This window comes from Nerophis ophidion, linkage group LG12 (genome assembly GCF_033978795.1).
Source record: "Nerophis ophidion isolate RoL-2023_Sa linkage group LG12, RoL_Noph_v1.0, whole genome shotgun sequence".
Classification (NCBI taxonomy): Eukaryota; Metazoa; Chordata; class Actinopteri; order Syngnathiformes; family Syngnathidae; genus Nerophis; species Nerophis ophidion.
The window spans coordinates 7,180,387-7,205,268 of record NC_084622.1 but is presented as its reverse complement, the minus strand read 5'-3'; the positions used below and the strand labels follow the sequence as shown (position 1 = coordinate 7,205,268).

Below are 24,882 nucleotides of genomic sequence, written 5' to 3'. Positions count from 1 at the left end.
ACCACTCAGGTACAGATCTGGCTGGCCATTCTTTCCAATCACGCCTCTCCAGGTTTCACTGTTGTTGCCAACATGAGAGTTGAAGTCCCCCAGTAGGACAAGGGAATCACCCGGGGGGAGCACTTTCCAGGAGTTCCTCGAGTGTTTCCAAAAAGGGTGGGTACTCTGAACTGCTGTTTGGTGCGTATGTACAAACAACAGTCAGTACCCGTCCCCCCACCCGAAGGCGGAGGGAGGCTACCCTCTCATCCACTGGGTTGAACTCCAACGTGCAGGCTTTGAGCCGGGGGGCAACAAGAATTGCTACCGCAGTTCGTCGCCTCTCACTGCGTGCAACGCCAGTGTGGAAGAGAGTCCATCCCCTCTCAAGAGAACTGGTTCCAGAGCCCTTGCTGTGCATCAAGGTGAGCCCGACTATATCCAGCCGCAACTTCTCTACGTCGCGCACTTTCTCTGGCTCCTCCCCCCCAATGAGGTGATGTTCCACGTCCCAGGATCTAGCTTGTGTAGCCAAGGATCGGACCGCCAAGTGCCCTGCCTTCGGCCTTCGCTCAGCTCACATTGCACCCGACCTCTATGGCCCCTGCTATGGGTGGTGAGCCCAACGGTGGGTCCCCCCTCCAATGGGCTCACCACCCATAGCAGGGGGGACCCACCGTTGTCTCTTCGGGCTGTGCCCGGCCGGGCCCCATGGCCGGGCCGGGCCCACCAGGTGCTCGCAATCGTGTCCCACCTCCGTGACCCGCGTCCGGGCGGGGGAAATCTGGGTCCTTCATTTGTTTTCTTCATAGAGGTCTTCTTTATCAGTGGCCCCCAACCTTTTTGTATCCGCGGACCGGTCAACGCTTAATAATTTGTCCTGCGGGCTGAGAGGGGGGGGGGGGCGGTCCATTTTTTATTTTTATTTTTATTTTTTTCTTTGTCATGAAAAAGGGAGGTTTTTGTGGTTGGTGCACTATTGTAAGTGTTTATTGTGTTTTTTATGTTGATTTATTTAAAAATTTAAAAAAATTATGTATTTTTTCTTTATAAAAATGAATAAAAAATTCTTCTGCGGCCCGGTACCAATCGGGCCGCGGCCCGGTGGTTGGGGACCACTGTTCTATATAAAACATATTACATATTTTTTTGGAGGTGTCTGTTACTACATTATATATATATATACTTGCAGTGTGTATATTGTACATATTACATATTGTTATGAAGGTGTATGTTACTACATTACGTTTACACTTGCAGTGCGTATATAAAACGTTAATGGAGGGTTTTGAAATTGTTTTAGAGGCTTTGAAGGCTACAACGGTGACTCATTAGCCACATCTTTCAAGCGTTTTTTTTTTTTTTTTAATAAAAAAACAAAACTGTTATTGTCTCTCATAATGATTGTGAACAATCGTCAAAATTCCAAAGAATGCAGTTTCTCTTTAATGCTAACATACACTAGACGATCCCATTGACAGGTTAACAAAATAAAGCATAATTTTAAACTTGTACAAACATTTCACAAATGACATTTTAATGCAACAAAATCCTCAAAGAGCAGGGCTTTGTGTGGGCACACAAATAGAAATCCACCTGCACCACACGCACAGTGACATGATACTTCCAACATGAACTGATATCGACGATGCTTCGTTTCCTCAAGTTGGATAGTGATTCAACTGACAGATGTACAGTAGTATGAAGGGAAAAAAACACAGTTTATCACGTAATAGTGTGTGCTGGCAGCCAATTGTTTGTCAGTGTTTTTGACCTGCTGTTACACTAGTGTTGTAATGTAATATTGGCGCATCATCACATCAATTTCTGTCAGCTGTCAGCAGATTTTCAGACTGAGGGTCGCTTCTTGTAGACTGTAAGCAAGCAACGCTAAGCAGTCATGTCATCAGAGGCCAGGCTGGTAGTGTTGATGAATCTATTAAAGACGGGAGGCAACTACAACAACAACTACAGCTAGGTCTGTATGTGAACGGTGAATGATAAATACTTGTATAGCGCTTTCCTACCTTCAATGTACTCAAAGCGCTTTGACACTATTTCCACATTCACACACACATTCAGGTAATGGATGGGTGGACTTACTTATTACACTTTTTTGAGCGTGTCCGTTTTTTGAAAAAATCAGGCATCAAAATCTGTAACTATTGACCTGTAAAAGGCTGTAAGTACTTCATCAAAATTATTCCACTTTGCAACTCGCTTCTGGAAATATTGCCTATTTTGTGTTTTCCGATAATGAAAAATGTTTTTTTTTTTTTTTACAAAAACAGCATAAAACTTGAAAAAAATGTAAATGTTTAAAAACTTGATATATATCTATCTACAGTATATATATATATATATATATATATGTATATATATATATATATATATATATATATATATATATATATATATATATATATATATATATATATATATATATACTGTATGTCCAGAGTGTACACCGCCTTCCACCCAATTGTAGCTGTGATGGACGCTAGCGCCCCCCGCGACCCCAAAAGGGAATAAGCGGTAGAAAAATGGATGGATATATATATATATATATATATATATATATATATATATATTACAGGTGTGGGAAAAAATCGATTTGAATACGAATCGCGATTCTCACGTTGTGCGATTCGGAATCCATTCTCATTTAAAAAAAAATCATTTTTATTTTTTTTAATCAATCCAAAAAAACAATACACATCAATACCATAACAATGCAATCCAATTCCAAAACCAAACCTCACCCAGCAACACTCAACTGCAATTAACAGAGCAATTGAGGAGACACAAACACGACACAGAACAAACCAAAGTAGTGAAACAAAAATGAATATTATCAACAACAGTATCAATATTAGTTATAATTTCAGCATAGCAGTGATTAAAAATCCCTCATTTACATTATCATTAGACATTTATAGAAAATAATAAAAAAGAACAATAGTGTAATAAGCTTGACAACACACTGTGTCCAATGTTTTCACAATGATAAAATAAGTCGTATTTTTGGTTTGTTTAATAGTTTAAACACATTTAAATTATTGCAATCAGTTGATAAAACATTGTCCTTTCCAATTATAAAAGCTTTTTTTTTTAAAAATCTACTACTCCGCTAGCATGTCAGCAGACTGGGGTAGATCCTGCTGAAATCCTATGTAATGAATTAATACAGAATCGTTTGGAATCGGAAATATATCATTTTTGAATCGAGAATCGCATTAAATCGAAAACTATCGATATATAACCGAATCGCGACCCCAAGAATCGATATTGAACCGAATCGTGGGACACCCAAAGATTCGCAGCCCTAATATAAATATAGGTGTGTGTTATAGCTCAACACATATACATATATATATATATATATATATATATACACATATATATGTATAGAAATATATATATATATATATATATATATATATATATATATATATATATATATATATATATGTATATATATATACACATATATATATAGAAATATATATATATATATATATACAGTTGCAGTGTATATATTGTACATATTACATATTGTTATGAAGGTGTCTGTTACTACATTATATATATACTTGCATAAAACGTTGTTGAAGAATTTTAAGTAGTTTTAGAAACTTTGAAGGCTACAACGGTGACTCTCATTAGCTTCATCTTTCATGTGTTTATCTTTAGAATCATTAAAAAAAGGGAAAGATGTGATTGTGAACGATACACAAAATTCCCCCAAAAAGTTATATTTTAACTAAAATAGGGACTTTTGTCCAAACTGGTACCCGTTATTACATTGTTTCTCGTTGAGTAATTTGCTCTGCTATCCAAACTTTTTGATTTACAAACCAAATTCAAGAAATAATGAAGTTCGTAAAACTGTAGTTGTCGTCAAAGGAAATAGCAAACGTTGTGATGAGCAAAATACGTCAATATTACACGTTAAAGGCCTACTGAAATGAGATTTTCTTATTTGAACGGGGATAGCAGGTCCATTCTATGTGTCATACTTGATCATTTCGCGATATTGCCATATTTTTGCTGAAAGGATTTAGTGGCGCAGTGGGACAGTGGCTGTGCGCAACCCGAGGGTCCCTGGTTCAATTCCCACCTAGTACCAACCTCGTCACGTCCGTTGTGTCCTGAGCAAGACACTTCACCCTTGCTCCTGATGGGTGCTGGTTGGCGCCTTGCATGGCAGCTCCCTCCATCAGTGTGTGAATGTGTGTGTGAAGGGGTAAATGTGGAAGTAGTGTCAAAGCGCTTTGAGTACCTTGAAGGTAGAAAAGCGCTATACAAGTACAACCCATTTATCATTTATTTAGAGAACATCGACGATAAAGTTCGCAACTTTTGTGGCTGATAAAAAAGTCTTGCCTTTACTGGAAGTAGCAGACGATGACGTCACAAGGGTGAAGGCTCCTCACGTCCTCACATTGTTTATAATGGGAGCCTCCAGCAGCAAGAGCTATTCGGACCGAGAAAACGACAATTTTCCCCATTAATTTGAGCGAGGATGAAAGATTCGTGGATGATGATAGCGAAGGACTAGAAAAGAAAAAAAAAAGGCGATGCCATTGGGACTGATTCAGATGTTTTTAGACACATTTACTAGGATAATTCTGGGAAATCCCTTATCTTTCTTTTGAGTTGCTGGTGTTTTAGTGACATTAAATAGTACCTGATAGTCGGAGGGGTGTATCCACGGGTGTCTTGAGGCCAGTGTCTGAGGGAAGTCGACGCCAGCTGCATGGACGGCGCAAGCTTAGCTGATCTCCGGTAAGAGGCGACTTTTTACCACAATTTTCTCACCGAAACCTGCCGGTTGACAAGTGGTCGGGAACCATGTTCGCTTGACCGCTCTGATCCATAGTAAAGCTTCACCTCCGGGAATTTTAAACAAGGAATCACCGTGTGTTTGTGTGGCTAAAGGCTAAAGTGTACCAACTCCATCTTTCTACTTATACTTCTCCATTATTAATTCAACAAACTGCAAAAGATTCAGCAACACAGATGTCCAGAATACTGTTTAATTGCGCGATGAAAAGAGACGACTTTTAGTCGCAAATGGTGCTGCGCTAATATGTCCGGACAGTCCGTGACGTCACGCGCACACGTCATCATTTCGCGACGTTGTCATCAAGAAACTCCGCGGGAAATTTAAAATTGCAATTTAGTAAACTAAAAAGGCCGTATTGGCATGTGTTGCAATGTTAATATTTCATCATTGATATATAAACTATCAGACTGCGTGGTCGGTAGTAGTGGCTTTCAGTAGGCCTTTAAACAGCTCAGGTCCAGGGAGCCGATGAGAAGACGCAGCATTAAGCAAACCTCCCCAAGAGAATCCTAAAGAGATTGCATGATGAATGAGATGAGGGCAGCACTGTTTACATGCTAAGACGCTGTCAAGGCTTTGTTTTGTTGCGAGAGATTGGAATTAAGATACCCAGAGAAAGCCACTTTTCTTACAGTAGTAGTATGAAAAAGGGCACCAAAACAAGTTGAAAAAAAACAATAAAAATCAGTTCCCAAAAGCGTATTTAATTTTTCGAAGTTTTTAAAATTTTTTACCCATCACGCAATATCCCGAAAAACGGCTTCATAGTGCCTGATTCAACCGTCGTTATAGCCAGTCGTCCATTATCCTGTGACGTCACAGCGTGACCACACAGAAACAAACATGGCGGATGGCACAGAAAAGTATAGCGATATTAGCTCGGATTCAGACTCGGATTTCAGTGCCGTAAGCGATTCAACCGATTACGCATGTATTGAAACGGATGGTTGGAGTGTGGAAGCAGATAGCGACAACGAAATTGAAGAAGAAACTGAAACTATTGAGCCATATCACGACAGACAGCGGAACGGGAGGAAGCAAGGACGAATTCGGCGATCGCCTTCTAACCAGCGATTGGTACGTATTTGTTTGGCATTAAATGTGGGTAGAGGGAAAGGCTGGATGCAAATATAACTACAAATGAGGCATAATGGCAATATGTACATACAGCTAGCCTAAATAGCATGTTGTCATCAATTAATGTCATCAATGGGGCGGCATAGCTCAGTTGGTAGAGCGGCCGTGCCAGCAACTTGAGGGTTGCAGGTTCGATTCCCGCTTCCGCCATCCTAGTCACTGCCGTTGTGTCCTTGGGCAAGACACTTTACCCACCTGCTCCCAGTGCCACCCACACTGGTTTAAATGTAACTTAGATAATGGGTTTCACTATGTAAAGCGCTTTGAGTCACTAGAGAAAAGCGCTATATAAATATAATTCACTTCACTTCACAATTAACTGGCAGTCATGCCATAAGAAAATATGTCTGATTAGCACATAAGTCAATAACATCAACAAAACTGTGTGCGAGGGACTTTCGCACCTTTTGACCACTGGTGCAACTTGAATCCATCGATTGGTATGTGTTTGTTTGGCATAAATGTGGGTGGAGTGAAAGGCTGGATGCAAATATAGCTACAAATGAGGCATAAGGATGCAATATGTACATACAGCTAGCCTAAATAGCATGTTAGCATCGATTAACATGCCGTGACCATTGATATGTCTGATTAGCACACTCCACGTAAGTCAACTTGAATCGCCAAATTCACCCTTTTAGAGATCGTAAATCGGTTTAAAAAACATATTGTCTTTTTTCTGCAACATCAAGGTATATATTGACGCTTACATAGGTCTGGTGATAATGTTCCCCTTTAAAAACTAAATAAATGTTGGAATAAGATGGGAATTAGAATTAGTCTTATTGTAATTTGGGACTCAGCAGGAAACTTCAGCTAATTAATAGTGTGAGTCAATCATCTAAAATCTAAAAATTAATTAGAAATTGATTTAAAAAAAAAAATCGGATATGTGTGATTTCCAGCAGGGTGTCTAACCTTACTTGATATTAGTAGTAGGTTTAGGCTCACTATCAGATAGTGCGTGGTTTTGAATCACCACTAGATGGAGACATTTCTCTGTTTTAGTCCTCTAATACAGTGGTTCTCAACCTTTTTTCAGTGATGTACCCCCTGTCAACATTTTTTAATTCAAGTACCCCCTAATCCAGAGGTTCTCAAATGGGGGTACGCGTACCCCTGGGGGTACTTGAAGGTATGCCAAGGGGTACATGAGATTTTTATTTAAAATATTCTAAAAATAGCAACAATTCAAAAATCCTTTATAAATATATTTATTGAATAATACTTCAACAAAATATGAATCTAAGTTCATAAACCGTGAAAAGAAATGCAACAATGCAATATTCAGTGTTGACAGCTGGATTTTTTGTGGACATGTTCCATAAATATTGATGTTAAATATTTTTTTTGGGGTGAAAAAGAGTTTAGAATTAAGTTGATGAATCCAGATGAATCTCTATTACAATCCCCAAAGAGGGCACTTTAAGTTGATGATTTCTTCTATGTGTAAAATCTTTATATATAATTTATTCACTTGTTTATTTTAAATAAATAAATGATAAATGGGTTGTACTTGTATAGCGCTTTTCTACCTTAAAGGTACTCAAAGCGCTTTGACACTACTTCCACATTTACCCATTCACACACACATTCACACACTGATGGAGGGAGCTGCCATGCAAGGCGCCAACCAGCACCCATCAGGAGCAAGGGTGAAGTGTCTTGCTCAGGACACAACGGACATGACGAGGTTGGTTCTAGGTGGGACTTGAACCAGTGACCCTCGGGTTGCGCACGGCCACTCTCCCACTGCGCCACGCCGTCCCTTTTTACTTCTTTATCTCTTTTTTTTTCAACCAAAAATGCTTTGCTCTGATTAGGGGGTACTTGAATTAAAAAGATGTTCACTTAAAAAAGGTTGAGAACCACCTAATCAGAGCAAAGCATTTTTTGTTGAAAAAAGAGATAAAGAAGTAAAATACAGCACTATGTCATCAGTTTGTGATTTATCAAATTGTATAACAGTGCAAAAAATTGCTCATTTGTAGTGGTCTTTCTTGAAGTATTCGGGAAAAAGATATAAAAATAACTAAAAAAGTTGTTGAAAAATAAACAAGTGATTAAATTATAAATAAAGATGTCTACTGTCATCAACTTAAAGTGCCCTATTTTTGGGGATTGTAATAGAGATCCATCTGGATTCATCCACTTCATTCTAAACATTTCTTCACAAAAAAGACATCTTTAACATCAATATTTAAGGAACATGTCCACAAAAAATCTAGCTGTCAACACTGAATATTGCATTGTTGCATTTCTTTTCACAGTTTTTGAACTTGCATTCATATTTTGTTGAAGTATTATTCAATAAATCTATTTATAAAGGATTTTTGAATTGTTGCTGTTATTAGAATATTTAAAAAAAATCTCACGTACCCCTTGGCATAACTTCAAGTACCCCAAGGGGTGCGCGTACCCCCATTTGAGAACCACTGCTCTAATAGCAGGACATGTTTAATCCCCCAATACAATTCTTATAACAGTGATAAAAATTAATGAAACCCAAGAAAGAAAAAAAAGATATCTTTTTGTCCTCCCTGCCTTCGCCAGGACTGAACCCCACCCCCGAGGCTTGGACAGAACCCATGAATCATCTTTATCGGGGTGCTTGCCATCTTAAAACGGCGCAGGCTTATTGGAGCGCTCCTTTTTTTTTAAGTCACATCTGCAGATGTACACTGTGCACGTACCTCCTGACCAATGCAAGGGCTCATTGGTACTGGAGGCAATTAAGCACAGCCATGCAAGTGAATTCAATTAAGTAACCGTGATGAGCCCTGAAGTACCACAGAGGAAGACTTATGGTCGAGGCCTAATGTCGGGCAATCCTGCTTTTGGTAAATTAAAGACAACCCCCCTCCCCAAAAAAATATAGTATATATATATATCTATATCTATATATACATATATATATAGATATATATCTATCTATCTATATATATATATCTATATCTATATACAGTATATATATCTATGTATCTATATATATATAGATATATATATATAGATAGATATATATATATATATATATCTATATATATAGATTTATATATATATATATATATATATATATATATATATATATATATATATATATATATCTAAATGGGTGGAAAAACACGGCCCCTCAACAAAGACGACCTTGTTTGGCGTAAATAAGTAGTGGAGAGTCTGAAAGATGTGTATTTACAAACCCTGTTTCCATATGAGTTGGGAATCTCTGTTAGATGTAAATATAAACAAAATACAATGATTTGCAAATCATTTTCAACCCATATTCAGTTGAATATGCTACAAAGACAACATATTTGATGTTCAAACTGATAAACATTTTTTTTTTTTTGCAAATAGTCATTAACATTAGAATTTAATGCCAGCAACACGTGACAAAGAAGTTGGGAAAGGTGGCAATAAATACTAATAAAGTTGAGGGATGCTCATCAAACACTTATTTGGAATATCCAACAGGTGTGCAGGCTAGTTGGGAACAGGTGGGTGCCATGATTGAGTAGAAAAACAGCTTCCCAAAAAATGCTCAGTCTTTCACAAGAAAGGATGGGGCGAGGTACACCCCTTTGTACACAACTGCGTGAGCAAAAATTCAAACAGTTTAAGAACAAGGTTTCTCAAAGTACAATTGCAAGAAATTTAGGGATTTCAACATCTACGCTCCATAATATCATCAAAAGGTTCAGAGAGTCTGGAGAAATCACTCTACGTAAGCGACACCAACATTGAATGACCGTGACCTTCGATTCCTCAGACGGCAGTGTATCAAAAACCGACATCAATCTCTAAAAGATATCACCACATGGGCTCAGGAACACTTCAGAAAACCACTGTCACTAAATACAGTTCGTCGCTACACCTGTAAGTGCAAGTTAAAACTCTACTATGCAAAGCGAAAGCCATTTATCAACAACATCCAGAAACGCCGCCGGCTTCTCTGGGCCTGAAATCTTCTAAGATGGACTGATGCAAAGTGGAAAAGTGTTCTGTGGTCTGATGAGTCCACATTTCAAATTATTTTTGGAAATATTTGACCATAGGGGAAGCGAACCATCCAGACTGTTATCGACTCAAAGTTCAAAATCCAGTATCTGTGATGGTTTCGGGGGCCATTAGTGCCCAAGGCATGGGCAACTTACACATCTGTGAAGGCACCATTAATGCTGAAAGGTACAAGCAGGTTTTGGAACAACATATGCTGCCATCTATGCGTCGTCTTTTTCATTGATGCCCCTGCTTATTTCAACAAGACAATGCAAAGCCACATTCAGCACGTGTTACAACAGCGTGGCTTCGTAAAAAAAGAGTGCATTATGAAGTGTAAAATACGACAGCGGAGACCCCGGACTGTTGAACGACTGAAGCTCTACATAAAACAAGAGAATGGGATAGAATTCCACTTTCAAAGCTTCAACAATTAGTTTCCTCGGTTCCCAAACGTTTATTGAGTGTTGTTAAAAGAAAAGGTGATGTAACACAGTGGTGAACATGCCCTTTCCCAACTACTTTGGCACGTGTTGCAGCCATGAAATTAGTTAATTATTATTTGAACATCAAATATCTGGTTTTTGTAGTGCATTCAATTGAATATGGGTTGAAAATTATTTGCAAATCATTGAATTCTGTTTTTATTCACCTCCAACACAATTTCCCAACTCAAATAGAAAAGGGTATTGTATGCACCATATGTAAAATCATAAAAAGCTGATTTTAGTGGAGCCTCTCTCATTTATAATGCTGATTACTAACTTATGGAAAGTTAATTGCCCTAAGTTGTCCACGGCGGTATTACGAGGGCCTTTAAAAACGTTGATACTACATGGTGAAACAGCTAAAATGGTCATTTGTTTTACTGTTCCATCCATCCATCTTCTTACGCTTATCCGAGGTCGGGTCTCAGGGGCATCAGCCTAAGCAGGGAAGCCCAGACTTCCCTCTCCCCATCCACTTCGTCCAGCTCTTCCTGGGGGATCCCGAGGCGTTCCCAGGCCAGTCAGGAGAGATAGTCTTCCCAACATGTCCTGGGTCTTCTAAACAGGCGTTCAGGTGGCATCCTAACCAGATGCCCGAACCACCTCATCTGGTTCCTCTCCATGTGGAGGAGCAGCGGCTTCACTTTGAGCTCCTCCCTGGTACCCCGGCACCTCCATACCCCTCAAATCTAGACTCCAAACATCCCAGAACAAGCTTGTCAGGTTACTTCTAGACCTCCACCCCAGATCACACCTCACTCCTACCCACTTCTCCAAAATGGGCTGGCTCAGGGTGGAGAACAGAGTAAAACAACTTGCACTGAGCCTAGTCTATAAAATCAGCTACACCTCCCTGATACCGAAGTACATGTCAAACTACTTCCATAACGTAAATGACCGCCATAACCACAACACCAGGGGGAGCTCCTCAAACCACGTTAAACCCAGATTCCGATCCAACAAAGGTCTTAACTCATTCTCCTTCCATGCCACATCAACATGGAATGCACTCCCAACAGGTGTATAAGAAAGTGCATCTCCACTAAAAGAACACCTCCAGGCAACTACAACCCTAGACTAACCCCTTCTCCTTACTACATCCCACCTCCCCAGATTGTAAATAATCAAACGTAAATAATCAAATGTATATACTTGTTCTTATGCTTTCTGAGCTCACTATGTTCACTGCTCGCTGTACATATCCTACTAAGTCAGACCTACACTGTTTTTACTGTTCACTACACAAAAGTACAGTAGCTAATGCTGTGTAGTTCCAATATAGTACCATGACTGCTATCAATCAATCAATCAATGTTTTTAATTTTATAACCCTAAAATCACAAGTGTCTCAAAGGGCTGCACAAGCCACAACGACATCCTCGGTTCAAATCCCACATCAGGGCAAGGAAAAACTCAACCCAGTGGGATGACAGTGAGGAACCTTGGAGAGGACTCGCAGATGTGGGTGAACCCCCCTCCCCCCTCTAGGGAGACCAGTGCAATGGACGTTGAGTGGGTATAGCATAATAGTGGGTATAGCATAGTGGGTCTAGCATAATATTGGGTATAGAATATTGGGTCTAGCATAATAGTGGGTATAGCACAGTGGGTATAGCATAATATTGGGTATAGTATAGTGGGTCTAGCATAATAGAGGGTATAGTTTAGTGCGTCTAACATAATAGTGGGTATAGCATAGTGGGTATAGCATAATATTGGGTATAGTATAGTGGATCTAGCATAATAGAGGGTATAGTATAGTGGGTCTAGCATAATAGTGGGTATAGCATAGTGGGTATAGCATAATAGTGGGTATAGCATAGTGGGTCTAGCATAATAGTGGGTATAGTATAGTGGGTCTAGCATAATAGTGGGTATAGCAGAGTGGGTATAGCATAATATTGGGTATAGTATAGTGGGTCTAGCATAATAGAGGGTATAGTTTAGTGGGTTTAGCATAATAGTGGGTATAGCATAGTGGGTATAGCATAGTGGGTATAGCATAATATTGGGTATAGTATAGTGGGTCTTGCATAATAGAGGGTATAGTTTAGTGGGTCTAGCATAATAGTGGGTATAGCATAGTGGGTATAGCATAATATTGGGTATAGTATAGTGGGTCTAGCATAATAGAGGGTATAGTATAGTGGGTCTAGCATAATAGTGGGTATAGCATAGTGGGTATAGCATAACAGTGGGTATAGCATAGTGGGTCTACCATAATAGTGGGTATAGTATAATGGGTCTAGCATAATAGTGGGTATAGCATAGTAGGTATAGCATAATATTGGGGACGGCGTGGCGAAGTTGGTAGAGTTACTGTGGCAGTAATCTGAGGGTTACTGGTTCAATCCCCACCTTCTACCATCCTAGTCGCGTCCGTTGTGTCCTTGGGCAAGATACTTCACCCTTGCTCCTGATGGGTCCTGGTGAGCGCCTTGCATGGCAGCTCCCGCCGTCAGGGTGTGAATGTGTGTGTGAATGGCGAATGTGGAAATACTGTCAAAGCACTTTGGGCTCCTTAGAAAGGGGTAGAAAAGCGTTATACAAGTACAACCCATTTACCATTTGTTGTGAAAGTCCAGTCCATAGTGGATCCAACATAATAGTGAGAGTCCAGTCCATATTGGGGCCAGCAAGAGACCATCCCGAGCAGAGACAGGTCAGCAGTACAGAGAGCGTGTGGTCCACCCCGGGTCCCAACTCTGGACAGCCAGCACTTCATCCGTGCCCACCGGACCTGTGCCCCCCCTTCAATGAGGGAGAGGGGGGCTAAGGAGATGACAGCAACAGACAACAGAGATCTAAGATTTTATATATGTATATATATATATATATATGTATATATATATATATATATATATATATATATATATATATATATATATATATATATATATCTATATATATAATATAAATGATAATCCAAAACCAGAACTTGGCAGACCCATCAGCGATCCTGTTCTGTCTCCCTGTAATGTTTGTTTGCCCTTGAATGGGATTGTGCTGGAAATCTTCATTTCCCCTCGGGGATTATTAAAGTATTTTTTATTCTGATTCTGATTCTGAATTCATACCCCCTATCCCTCCTTCTTTCCACTACTCCTAGATGCAAAAAGTCATTGGGACACCACTACCCTCTTGGGAATGCGTATAATGTAGGGACTAGATGTGACCAATCTAAGTCTATGAACATGAACTGATTAAGGCTATTCGTTTGAGAGGCGAAACGTCTTCTAAGGAAAACCGATGGCAATGACCTGGATGAATGAGAACATTCATAGACAACCTACTCAGTGGCATAGTGGTTAGAGAAGGGGCCTCAGACACGTGAAACTTTATTTCGCGGCCCCCACCTTAATATAAAAGTTTAATGTTAGTGCGGCCCGCGAGTTTGATATCAATGGCGCTTGACAGCGTTGTGTTATTTGGGACCAAAATGGCTCTTTCAACGTTCTGAGTTGCCTACCCCTGCATTGGTGGAAAAGCGGCAAACGAGTGAAAGCGACAGCAACGTTGCCATGGAGACGGGGGGTTTCTTACATGCCTGGCTGCAGTCACACCGCGACACCTGTCCGTCAATAATAACAGTCCCCGATAACCTGGACTAATTCAAAACGTTTTTGTTTTTTTTATTGTTAAATTTGCATCGCCTCACTCTATGAACACTACATATATTTCCATATGACGCCGGATAACACTCCGGGAGCCGTCACTTTTTTGCGCTCGCTATCCCGGTACTTTCCCGGCTATTATTCGCCGACCGCTGTGTTGCTGTAGGGAGGAAAATCGGAATGACACACATTGCGGAAATATCATTATTCTCCCTGCGTCGGCTAAATACAAATATATTCCACAACCTCAAACATGTCTTTTTCAAAGCCTGCAGTGAAGAGAAAGGTTAGTGATGTGCAAAGACAATACCAGGAAAAGTGGGAGATGCAATATTTCTTTGTTAAACACAGGGGCACCCCGTCCTGTCTTATTTAGCACAGAGCAAGTTGCGGTGCGCAAGGGATACAATTTCAAACGTCATTATACAACTAGACATGCTGAGGTGTATGCAACATTTTTTTTAAGAAATCTTTTCTTGCGGCCAAGCCTCATCCAGACTTTGCATCCAGTGACCCCCAGGTAAACTGAGTTTAAGACCCATGGGTTAGAGTTTCTGCTCTAAGATCGGTAGTGTCAGTACGTGGACTTTGGGGTTTGTTTTCCTGGAATGCAAAGGAAAGTTGGAGTGGGCAAGGCGTGAAGGTAAGGACATATTTATTTATTACTATAAAAAAGGAACAAAAGGCGCGCACAAGGGGGAAGTACAAAAACTTGGCTAATGAAACAAAAACTTGCACACAGGCAGAAATTAAGAACGTGATGCAAAACTCGTTAACTGTGACATGAAAAAACAAAACTTACGTGGCATGGCAAGAAGCATAACTATAAACAGACATTACTATCAGAAGAAGCATGGCATGAAGTGAGCAGAGGTAATGTTGCCAGACTGACTTCCTGGCAACTATCGGTTTAAATCAGGGTTCTCAAACTCAATTTACCTGGGGGCCACTGGATGCATAAACTGGGTGAGGCTGGGCCGCAAGAAAAGATTTATTAAAAAAAATTAACATGCACTTTTTAATGAATTCACCTTCTTTGAATGGCTTTCCCGCCTTAGCAACCTATTCGGCAACTCTCGCGATATTTTCGGGAAACACCCGAATATCAGTGCCCCTTCCGACAATCTCTCGGGGAATTAATTCTCCCGGTTTTCACCCGGACAACAATATTAAGGGTGTGCAGTGATGGTACTATCTTTAGCGTCCTGTACAACCCGCCATGTCGTCGGCTTTTACATCATACAAACAGTGTGCCGGCCCAGTTTCATATCATATGAGGCTTCTGCAGACCCACGGAAGTGACTACGAGACATAATTGATCAACAGCCATACAGGTCACACTGAGGGTGGCCGTATACACAACTGTATCACTGTTACAAATATGCGCCACACTGTGAACCCACACCAAACAAAATTGACAAACACATTTCGGGAGAACATGTGCACCGTAACACAACATTAACACAACATAACAAATACCCAGAATCCAATGCAGCCCTAACTCTTCCGGGCTACAATAGGGGGCGGGGGTGTATATTATAGCCCGGAATAGTTAGGGCTGCATGGGATTCTGGGTATTTGTTTTGTTGTGTTACGGTGCACATGTTCTCCCAAAATGTGTTTGTCATTCTTGTTGGGTGTGGGTTCACAGTATGGCACATACTTGTAACAGTTTATACGGCCACCATCAGTGTGACCTGTGTGGCTGTTGATCAAGTATGTCTTGCACTCGCTTACAGCGCCCACAGAAGCCTTATTCAAAATGTGGCTGGGCTGGCACGCTGCTTGTACAGGTTGTAGAGAACATTATAGGTAGTGCCCCCTTAATATTGTTGATTGAGCGAAATTTGGGAGAAGGATTACCCCTGGAAGGGCACTGAAAATTGAGAGTTTCCCGGAAAAATCAAGGGCATCCAAGTATGACGCTGTAAAGGGCCATTCATATAAAATTTGCGGGCCGCACCAACATTACATTTTCATATTAAGGTGCGGGCCGCAATTGGCCCGCGGGCCTCGTGTTTGAGACCCCTGGTTTAAATAATAGTGACATGATTAGTGAGAACAGGTGCGTGACTCAAAAAGTGAAACAGGTGAAACTAATGGTTGCTATGGTGACAAAACAAGAGAGTGAAAAAGCAGGAACTCACTGTCCAAAAACCACACAGAACATGACTTAAACAAAAAAATGATCACAGACATGACAGGCACAGTTGTGATCAAAATTATTCAACCCTCACACAATTTTGGTGTTTTAGCAAGTTGAACATTTATTCCGTATTTTGTTTATAGTCATATCAAATAAAGATGTGTCAAATAGACAAATACAACTTAAATTATAACACTGTATTTTACAAAATACCAAAAAAGGACATTTTTCTTGATATCTCATTGACAAAATGATTCAACCCCCTATTACATGCATCTTTAGTACTTAGTAGAACACCCTTTGGCAGTAATTACATCCTTCAAACGTGATACATAACCGAACACAATCTTTTTGCAACCATCTACAGGTATTTTAGCCCAGTGGTCCCCAACCACCGGGCCGCAAAATAATTTTTTATTAATTTTTATCAAAACAAACAAAAAAAAAAATAATTAAAAAATAATAATAAATAAATAATATATACATATTTTTTTATTAAATCAACATAAAAAACACAATATACACTTAAAATTAGTGCACCAACCACAAAAACCTCCCTTTTTCATGACATAAACGCCCCTTTTTTATGACAAAGAAGAAAAACAAACATTAGGCAAGGTGTTCTTCTCTTTGTAAGCTTCATTTTTTCTCCTCCAGACGTTGATTCATAGGCCCAAAGAGTTCCAGTTTTGTCTCATCACTCCATAGAACAGTTTCCCAAAACCTTTGGGGTTCGTCCAGATGATTTTTGGCATACTGGAGTCTATTTTACTTGTTCCTGGTAGTCAGAAGTGGGGTGCGCCTGGGAGTTATGGCATGGAGCCCTTCATCTCTTATTGTCTGGGACGAAACCTGCGTTCCCCCCTCTGCAATGTCCTGTTGTAGTTCCTCAGCTGTTACCCGGGGGGTTTTCACCACTGTACGCTTCAAATACCGGACAGCAGTTGCACACAGCATCCTCTTTCTACCACGCCCAGGTAGTGTTTCAACTTTGCCTTTAGCTTTAAACTTGCGAATTATGCTCCCAACTGTGTCTCTTGGAATCTGTAATGTGTTTGCTATTTTCTTATATCCATATCCTTTCTTATGAAGAGAAATTACCTCCTCTCTTGACTTCTTTGACCACTCCCTGGACTGTTGCAAATACACCATTGACCATCTATAAGAAGTTGAGCATCACAGTCTTTTTCAATCAGTTTAATTGTTGCTCGTTATGGTTGTAATCACATCTACAGGTGTTTTCAACACCTGATTGAAAAGACCTTATTCAAATTCTGTTCTTAAGAGTTATGATCTTCAAGGGGTTGAATAATTTATTCAATGAGATATTAAGAAAATTGTCCTTTTTTGGTAGTTTGTAAAATACAGTGTTACAATTTAAGTTGCATTTGTCTATTTGACACATCTTTATTTGATATGACTATAACCAAATACGGAATAAATGTCCAACTTGCTAAAACACCAAAATTCTGTGGGGGTTGAATAATTTTGATCACAATTGTAGGTTGTGAGTTCAAACCCCAGCCAGTCAAAAAATGGGACCCATTGCCTCCCTGCTTGGCACTCGGCATCAGGTTAGAATTTGGGGTTAAATCCCCAAAAATGATTCCCGGGCGTGGCCACCGCCGCTGCCCACTGCTCCCCTCACCTCCCAGGGGGTGATCAAGGGTGATGGGTCAAATGCAGAGAGTAATTTCACCACACTTAGTGTGTGTGTGACAATCATTGGTACTTTTAACTTTTTTTTTTAACTTGTAGGCCGAGGGGGTGCATTGGGACTGCCGCTAAGTCGGTTTAGATCAATGGCTAACAGCCACTGAGTAAACTGAATTATTCATACGCATTTACCTGCTGTTTCTCTGTAATAAGTTCCAAGTTATTGCCTTCCCCCCCATCTCATTTTGACTAGAAAAACTGTAATTACAGATGTAATCAGGAGCTGGAAATGATTGAGTGTAATCTAGCAACAAGCCAAGCGTCATCCCCTGTCGCCTCGTACTGCGTGATTCGTATTCAGCTCAGAAGGCCTGACATCTGAATCAATCTCCTGCTCTGCCAGAGAGATACTGTGTTTATACATAATGTGATTCTACGCAGGAGCTGCACAAGGCAAAAGAAATGAATATACAAACGCCACAGTTCACGGGTGTTTGAATGCCTCCTCTAATCGAGCAGAACTGGTATGGTTCAAATTAAGTGTGAGGTGGATGTTTTTCCCGCTGGGATTAATGATGACACCTCAAATGTTGAAAGACAATCACTCCCGGGTTGGGGAAGCAGCACCTTAAAGTGGTCCTTAATCTTCATTCGGATCCCAAAGGGCACATGTCCAACAGACTGTGGCGCTATTGATCCGTGCGGCTAATTTATTTAGTTCATCTCCATGATGGCGCATGTTCACCGCTTGACAGGCTCTTGTTGGCGCTCTTGTGTGTGTGTGTGTCCCTTCAGGTCGATACCTGCGTCTGAAAATGTTCCGCGAGGATCACGGCTCCTGGATGACCATGTTCTTCAGCACCATCCTTTCCCTCTGCATCTTCTCCAACATCTACAACCTCATCCTGCTGATGGCTGGGAACATGGAGTAAGACTGTCTCTCTCTCTCTGACTCTCTCAGACCTCTATCTTTTCCAGCGTTCCACCCTTTTCTGATTGATCCAAACGTCTCGGCTGATAGTGGTCTGATTGATCATCCAAAGCTCTTAAATCCAAACCCTGTTTTCATATGAGTTGGGAAATTGTGTTAGATGTAAATATTAGATTAGATTAGATTAGATAGTATTTTATTTATTCCGTCAGGAGAGTATATATATAAACGGAATACAATGATTTGCAAATCATTTTCAACCCATATTTAATTGAATGCACTACAAAGACAAGATATTTGATGTTCAAACTTATTAAATGTTTTTGGCTGCAACACGTGCCAAAGTAGTTGGGAAAGGGCATGTTCACCACTGTGTTACATCACCTTTTATTTTAAGAACACTCAATTAACGTTTGGGAACTGAAGAAACTAATTGTTGAAGCTTTGAAAGTGGAATTCTTTTCCATTCTTGTATTATGTAGAGCTTCAGTCGTTCAACAGTCCGGGGTCTCCGCTGTCGTATTTTACGCTTCATAATGCGCCACACATTGTTGATGGGTGACAGGTCTGGACTGCAGGCGGGCCAGGAAAGTACCCGCCTGCAAGTACCTTGCTGAAATAAGTTGTTCCAAAACCTGTATGTACCGTTCACAATTAATGGTGCCTTCACAGATGTGTAAGCTACCCATGCCTTGGGCACTAATACACCCCCATACCATCACAGATGCTGGCTTTTGAACTTTGCGTCGATAACAGTCTAGATGGTTCGCTTCCTCTTTGATCCGAATGACACAATGTCAAATATTTCCACAAACTATTTGAAATGTGGACTCGTCAGACCACAGAACACTTTTCCACTTTGCATCAGTCCATGTTAGATGATCTCGGGCCCAGAGAAGCCGACGGCGTTTCTGGATGTTGTTGATAAATGGCTTTCGCTTTGCATTGTAGAGCTTCAACTTGCACTTACAGATGTAGCGACAAACTGTATTTAGTGACAGTGGTTTTCTGAAGTGTTCCTGAGCCCATGTGAAGTGAAGTGAATTATATTTATATAGCGCTTTTTCCTCAAGTGACTCAAAGCGCTTTACACAGTGAAACTCAATATCTAAGTTACAATTAAACCAGTGTGGTTGGCACTGGGAGCAGGTGGGTAAAGTGTCTTGCCCAAGGACACAACGGCATTGACTAGGATGGCGGAAGCAGGGATCGAACCTGCAACCCTCAAGTTGCTGACACGGCCGCTCTACCAACCGAGCTATTCCGTGTGGTGATATCCTTTAGAGATTGATGTCTGTTTTTGATACAGTGCTGTCTGAGGGATCGAAGCTTACGGTCATTCAATTTTGGTTTCCGGCCATGCCGCTTACGTGGAGTGATTTCTCCAGATTCTCTGAACCTTTCGATGATATTATGGACCGTAGATGTGGAAATCCCTAAATTTCTTGCAATTGCACTTTGAGAAACGTTGTTCTTAAACTGTTTGACTATTGGCTCACGCAGTTGTGGACAAAGGGGTGTACCTCGCCCCATCCTTTCTTGGGAAAGACTGAGCATTTTTCGAGGAAGCTGTTTTTATACCCAATCATGGCACCCACCTGTTCCCATTTAGCCTGCACACCTGTGGGATGTTCCAAATAAGTATTTGATGAGCATTCCTCAACTTTATCAGTATTTATTGCTGCAAAAAAAATAAAATAAAAAGTTTATCAGTTTGAACATCAAATATGTTGTCTTTGTAGCATATTCAACTGAATATGGGTTGAAAAGGATTTGCAAATCATTGTATTCCGTTTATATTTACATCTAACACAATTTCCCAACTCATATGGAAACGGGGTTTGTAAAAAGGAAGGTGGATGCTGACATATTACCTTGTGCACACACATTTCCTCCATGATCCTGATTTTTTCTTTAACACATTTCCATCTAAATACCCTCAGATTACCCTCCGCAATAGACCATATACCTTTATGTCAAACTGCTGACAGGAATCCATTTATGCATTTGCTAGATGTCCCGTCATCTGGCGGGGAAAAAAAAGGCCATCGAATCGGGCCGAGCCTTGCACAGGGTCATGGAGAGGATATTTGTTCAAGTAAACTGATGAGGTTGAGGTACAAGAGGGACTTGCTAACAATGAGCATCATCAGGTAGAAGCTAAGGTCGAGATTTTCTACTGCCGAGGGGATCACTTTGTATAATCAGTTCATCTGTCTCAGGCCTGGTTGCCCCTGGTGACATTGCGACCCATCTTGTTTGTTGTCTCTGATTGGCCGAGAGAAGAAAGCAGCCGGCTGGCAGATCTGCCGAGACGCTGTCTTATAGAGCATTCATTTACGAGAAGGAGCTCCAGGAAAAAAACACTTAAGAGTTGTGGCCTTCCACAAGAGATCATTAATACTCTTTCTCTAAGATGCTACAATTTTGGCATTTATTTATTGAATTGGATTTATTTTCCTGTGTCTTTCACAACATTTCCAACCTACGACAATTGAGTCGTAGGTGGTAAACCTCACACCCCGTGCTGGCATAGCGGACTTTTTCCACGGCCACGCATCTGTTACACCTGTGATAGCCCCTCACAAGCTGGCACATTTGCACCAGCGTCCTGTGTGACGTATGCAGCACATGTTGGACAGAAGACTTTTGCTCACAATACCAGAGAAGTGAGTTTTGGATGTCAAAGGTCACACCAAAGCCCTGACATCCACCATTTCATTTCCTCCTCCGAAGGTGACCCGATTTATTTACAACCAGAAACAAAGATGGCTAAATTCTTAAAGGGGAACATTATCACAATTTCGAAAGGGTTAAAAACAATAAAAATCAGTTCCCAGTGGCTTGTTGTATTTTTGCAATTTTTTTTCAAAATTTTACCGGTCTCGGAATATCCTTAAAAAAAGCTTTAAAGTGCTTGATTTTCGCTATTTGCGATGCGACTATCCATTTCCCTGTGACGTCATACAGTGCTGCCAATGTAAACAAACAATTGCGAATACCACAGCAAGATATAGCGACATTAGCTCTGATTCAGACTCGGATTTCAGCGGTTTAAGCGACTCAACAGATTACGCATGTATTGAAACAGATGGTTGGAGTATGAAAGTATTGAAGAAGAAACTGAAGCTATTGAGCGAATAGCTATTGATGCTATTCATAGCCATAGCATGGCCGAATAGCTGCGTTAGCATCGCGGGTAAAATGTGCGGACCAAAAGATCAGGACTTTGGCATCTCGTGACACTGGAGCAACTTAAATCTTTCGATTGGTAAGTGTTTTTTTCGCATTAAATGTGGGTGGAAGGAAACGTAATATAGTTGCAAATGCATCTGCAGGTTATCCATACATCTCTGTGCCATGTCTGCTTTAGCGCCGCCGGTAAATAGCATGTTAGCATCGATTAGCGTAGCATGTTAGCATCGATTAGCTGGCAGTCAACATCAACAAAACTCACCTTTGTGATTTCCTTGACTTTATCGTCGCAAATGCATCTGCAGGTTATCCATACATCTCTGTGCCATGTCTTCTTTAGCACCGCCGGTAAATAGCATGTTAGCATAGATTAGCGTAGCATGTTAGCATCGATTAGCTGGCAGTCAACATCAACAAAATTCAACTTTGTGATTTCGTTGACTTTATCGTTGCAAATGCGTCTGCAGGTTATCCATACATCTCTGTGCCATGTCTGTCATCGCCGGTTAAATGTGGAGACACTTTGGCACATTCAATGGGGGTCTGGCGGCAGTCACTTTCGCATCTTCGGGCCAGTGGTGCAACTTGAATCCCTCCCTGTTAGTGTTGTTACACCCTCCGACAACACACCGACGAGGCATGATGTCTCCAAGGTTCCAAAAAATAGTCGAAAAAACGGAAAATAACAGAGCTGAGACCCAATGTTTACATTGTGTTGAAAATGAAAATGGCGGCTGTATTACCTCGGCGACGTCACATTCTGACGTCATCGCCTCCAGAGCGATAAACAGAAAGGCGTTTAATTCGCCAAAATTCACCCATTTAGAGTTCGGAAATTGGTTAAAAAATATATATGGTCTTTTTTCTGCACCATCAAGGTATATATTGACGCTTACATAGGTCTGGTGATAATGTTCCCCTTTGATAGAATAAAATAGAATGAACTTTATTGCCATTATATTTGCATATAACGAGATTAAAGACTCCAACTTAAGGTGCGGTAGTGGGAACAAATATGGGGTGAAATAAATAACACAAGAGGTAATAAAGGAAAAAACTAACAATTGAAATAAACAGACTACTATCCAATTAAAATAATAAGCAATCCTGTACAATATACAACACACTATAGAAATACAAAACACTGTTCATTATACAGAACAAGACAAGAGTACCGAAGTAATAAATAACAATCATAGTATTGCACAGTAGGGTGTTAGGGCATGATATTGTATAGGGGCGAATTATCATTATCATAAGTTAGAGTTCAACATGGTGACAGCTTTGGGGAAAAAAGCTGTCTCTGAGCCTGTTTGTTCTGGCTCTGATGCACCTGTAGCGCCTACCTGGTGGTAGCAAGTCGAACAGGTGGAAACCAGGGTGTGTCCTGTCCTTGGTAATGTTTTTTGCTCTGTTGAGGCAACAGGAGTTGTGTAAATCCTTCAGGGAGGGCATGGGACAGCCGATGACTTTTTGTGCGGATTTTATGACCCTCTGAATTGCCTGTTTTTCTGCTTCAGTGCAGCTGGCGTACCACGCTGTTATGCAGTACGTCAGCAGGCTCAGCATAATAGTGTCATGACTTGGACTATGGTGGGGTTTGTTTTCCCGTGGTGCAAATCGACTGGATCGGACACCATGTGAAGGTAATGACATATTTAATCTTTACTCAAAAATATTACTAAAACAAAGGGTATAAACAAAAGGCGCTCTCAGTGGAGGTACAAAAACTTGGCTAAGAAAACAAAACTATCACAATGGCAGAACTATGGACAACAAAAACAAAAACACTTACGGTGACCGAGAAAGAGCATTGATCATCAGCATGGAGCAAGGGTGCGTAGAGAGTGGTAGAGGGTGATGTCGCCAGACTGACTGCCTGGCAACTACAGGCTTAAATAGATGCAGTGATGACAGGTGCGTGAGTCCAGACAAATCAGGTCCGTGAGTCGTGAACACATAACAAGGGAAAACTGACGGGTTGGCATGGTGACAAAACAAACAAGTGTGCCCAATTAATCCAAAACAAAACAGAACATGACCACAAAACATGACAAATAGTGTTGTAGTGCAGTGGAATTGTGTAAAAAAATACACATCCTGATATAGGTAATTTAATATTCCGCTAACGATATACATACAGTATATCACAATATAGTATTTTATTTCCTTATATTTTGTTAAAACACATTTCATGCATAAAAAGAAGACAAACAAACAATACAAATACAACCCCTAAAACCAGTGAAGTTTGCACATTGTGTAAATCAGGCCTGGGCAATTATTTTGACTCGGGGGCCACATTTAGAGAAAAATAATGTGTCTGGGGTATATCTATTTTTTTGAACACTAATACAAAACCTCACAATAATGTCTGATTGAATGCTAAAAAAACGTCATGACAGACCGCCTTAAAAAACAATGGAATTTTAAATTTTTCTATGAACGATAAAACACTGAATATTGACAACATATGAAAGTCACACCCCCCTTTCGATCGACATACTTTACAATCAAGTAAAACGCAACAAAAATGCAACAAACAGTTAAATAGGAACGCGAAGGGTACAAAATACACCCACCTACAATCTGATATATCAGATACATCACTAAGCTTTAGAACTTTGTTGTGAAAATCTCCTTCCGCGTCCGTGGAAACGCTCCCCACCCACACTGTTAGGTGCCTCGTCTGAGCTGCTGTGACTTACATTACCATAGTAACTAATTAGAGGACCATAGTAACTAATTAGATTACCATAGTAACTGGTATATCATCCACAGGTGCAGATTCCAATCATTGAAATACTTTGTATAGTTCAAGACTTACGGTCGTTAGAAAAACATCACCGCACATCATAATGGCAGCTACACTTTCCATCTTAAAGATCTAA

At 40.5% G+C, this 24,882-nt stretch overlaps 1 protein-coding gene across 2 annotated transcripts in view; it reads left to right on the top strand.

The window, feature by feature from the left end:
* Window positions 1-24,882, top strand: part of tmem117 (transmembrane protein 117) — a 200,630-nt gene that overhangs the window by 18,175 nt on the left and 157,573 nt on the right. The window contains exon 3 of one of the 2 annotated variants that reach the window (XM_061916756.1): window positions 18,661-18,793. The exons of the other annotated variant lie outside the window; for it this stretch is intronic. Within the exon in view, the coding sequence (XP_061772740.1) occupies window positions 18,661-18,793 (133 nt within the window). The remainder of the gene's footprint in view (window positions 1-18,660; window positions 18,794-24,882) is intronic. 2 annotated transcript variants of the gene reach the window in all.